We start from the raw sequence: 3,168 nt of genomic DNA on the forward strand, positions 1-3,168 counted from the left end.
AATTTAGGCCTTTGATTAAAAATCATTTTATTAAGTATGTACAAGGAAGAAAACAATTGAAGCGCAAAAGATGTCGTGAAGAACGTACTTAGTATGAAAGGATTATTATCAATGATTTGATGAAGAACTCAGATGAGGACGATGACGATGACGATTGCAATTGCGATTGTGACTGTGATTGTGATTGCGATGACGATCCCGATTACAATTGCGATTCGGTTTCATCCTCGGACTCGGAAGCGTAGAAGCTGTGGTTTAAGGTCTACGTGTTGTGTGATTGGCTCTATGAGTTTAACTCTCATTCGTGTTCATGTTTCATTTTGTTTTGTGTTATGTGATTGTTTTATTGGGGTCATTCGAGTTGATTTGTCGTGGTTTTTCATGTTTAATTTTTTGTGGTGTTTGTTGATTAGATAGTTTGTATTTTGTAGGTGTGTTCTTATTGTGGGTGCATTTTCTAGCTTCTTGCTAGTTGTATTTTATTTTTATCTATAAAATTGCTTGCCTTTAAAAAAAAATATTTGAAGCATTATGTACAACTTTATAATACTCCCTTTTTAACAAAAATTTCAATGGCAAAAAGTTTGTTTAAGCTTTTTGATATTTGGGATTCGGATGACGAAGACAAATTGATTTTTACGAGCAATGGCCGAAGAATTGGATGCCGAAGAGGCTGCAAACAGAGAACGAGTTCCACGATTTCGAAGTTACATCCATGGAGATCGTGAAGAAGCAGCCGAAAGGTTACACAAGCACTACTTTCAAGAGCGTCCAATGTATCCCGATAAAACTTTTAGAAGACGTTTTAGAATGAGTGAGGAGTTATTTTTGAGCATTGTTGAAGATATAAGTAATTATGATGCTGAACCATTACCAAAGTATTTTGATTATTTTAAACAATAAATTGATGCACTTGGTCGACAAGGTTTCACTAGGATACAAAAGTGTACATGTGCGTTAAGTCAATTGACTTATGGTACAACAGCAGACATGTTTGACGAATACTTACAAATGTTCGAAGGTACATCAATGTTTTGTAAATGTATTTTGGAATTTTATGTTAATGAATACTTGAGGAAACCAAATGGTAGCGATATAGCTCGTTTGTATAACACTCATGAGGAAAAACATGGTTTTAAGGGAATGCTAAGAAGCATTGACTGCATGCATTGGAAGTGGAAGAATTGTCCAGTTGCTTGGAAAGGGCAATATACTAGTGGCCATCAAGGTCACCCAACCATTGTTCTTGAAGTCGTTGCTTCATATGATATGTAGATTTTGCATGCATTCTTCGGTGTTGCGGGTGCTAACAAAGATGTTAATGTTTTGAATCAATTTTCATTTTGTTCGATGACATCAAGAATGGAACTGCACCATTTGCTCCATTTACTGTAAATGGAAATGACTACCCAAATGGTTATTACTTAGCGGACGATATTTACCCAGATTGGGCAACATTAATCAAGGCGTATTCGACCCCCAACAGATGAGCCATGGGCAAAATTTAAACGATTTCAAAAAGTGCAGGTAAGGATGTCGAGAGAACATTCGGTGTTCTCCAAGGTAGATTTCATATATTACAAATGGTTGAACGTCCACACACTGTCAACAAGTTGAGGCGAATATTATATTGTTGTGTGCTATTGCACAACATGATGGTCGAGGTTAATGGCTACAACATTACATGGCTCGAAGAAGAATTACTTAGGACTGATGAAGCTAATCCAAACTTTGTAAGGAATCGATCTACAAGTCGTGATGTAAGAGAACAAGAAATACGAGATAGAAACATTCATGACAAACTTCGACATTATCTCACTAAACACATTTTGGACCTTCCACCAAACTTTAGAAGTTTAAATGGTTAATTTACTTTCAGTTTTTAGTATGTTTAATTTGAATAAGTTTAATCAGTTGTAATTTTTAATTTGAATTTGTTTAATTTCAATAAATTGTGAAAATTTTAATTTGAATCTGTTTAATTTTTTCTTTATTTTTTATATAATAATTCAAAAGGATGATTAATAAAATGTCCCGTTCATATAGATTATAAACGTTCCATATTAATTGATTTCGTTGCGAGGTTTTGACCTCTATATGAGACATTTTTCAAAGACTGCATTCATTTTTAAAACAACCATAACCTTTATTTTATCGATAAAGGTTTAAAAAGCATTACGTAGATTATCAAATAATGATAATCTAAAATATACCGTTTACACACGACCATTACATAATGGTTTACAATAAAAATATGTTACATCAAAATAAGTTCTTGAATGCAGTTTTTACACAATATCATACAACCATGGACTCCAAATCTTGTCCTTAATTTAGTATGCAACAGCGGAATCTCTTAATAATCACCTGAGAATAAACATGCTTAAAACGTCAACAAAAAATGTTGGTGAGTTATAGGTTTAACCTATATATTATCAAATCATAATAATAGACCACAAGATTTCATTTTTCCATAAATATACATCTCATATCAGGCATTTCGCAAACTGCATAGAGATAAAATTCATTCATATGTTGAACACCTGGTAACCGACATTAACTTAATGCATAGAATATCCCCAAACAGAACCTCTCGTCTGTATAATAATCTCGAAGTACTAAAGCCATCCATAACCTGAATGGGGGTTGTTAGGTCCAATAGATCTATCTTTAGGATTCGCGTCAATTAGGGGCCATTTCCCTAATTCTTAGGTTACCAGACTTGAAGGGCGATATTCTGTTTAATAATCCAACCATAGAATGTAGTTTTGCATACTTGTGTCTATTTTGTAAAACATTTATAAAACTGTATGTATTCTCATCCCAAAAATATTAGATTTTAAAAGTGGGACTATAACTCACTTTCACAGATTTTTACTTCGTCGGAATTTAAGACTTGGCCACGGATCGATTCACGAACCTATAACAAGTATACACACATATATATATATATATATATATATATATATATCAAAGTATGATCGAAATATATTCACAACATTTTTTATTAAGTTTTAATGATTTAAGTTTGTTAAGTTAGCGGTCCAACGTTAGTAATCTACAACTAGTTGTCCACAGTTAGATGTACAGAAATAAATCAATATATATATTATCTCGAATCAATCCACAACCCAGTGTATACAAGTCTCAGGCTAGATCATAACTCAA

The 3,168-nt window shown here is 33.0% G+C and overlaps 1 protein-coding gene across 1 annotated transcript; it reads left to right on the top strand.

Annotated features, from left to right (window-relative positions):
• Positions 1–645: 645 nt before the first annotated feature.
• LOC139847599 (uncharacterized) lies at positions 646–1,275 on the top strand. Its single transcript, XM_071837307.1, has 2 exons — positions 646–878; positions 1,077–1,275. The coding sequence occupies exons 1-2, from the start codon at positions 646–648 to the stop codon at positions 1,273–1,275; spliced, it is 432 nt and encodes a 143-aa protein (XP_071693408.1).
• Positions 1,276–3,168: the final 1,893 nt, after the last annotated feature.

The sequence above is a fragment of the Rutidosis leptorrhynchoides genome, chromosome 1 (genome assembly GCF_046630445.1).
Source record: "Rutidosis leptorrhynchoides isolate AG116_Rl617_1_P2 chromosome 1, CSIRO_AGI_Rlap_v1, whole genome shotgun sequence".
Lineage (NCBI taxonomy): Eukaryota > Viridiplantae > Streptophyta > Magnoliopsida > Asterales > Asteraceae > Rutidosis > Rutidosis leptorrhynchoides.

Coding starts and splice junctions, on each gene's coding strand:
- LOC139847599 (XM_071837307.1), top strand. CDS start 646: ATGGCCGAAGAATTGGATGCCGAAGAGGCTGCAAACAGAGAACGAGTT. Junction 879..1,076: donor GATGCTGAACCATTACCAAA/GTATTTTGATTA, acceptor TGAATACTTGAG/GAAACCAAATGGTAGCGATA.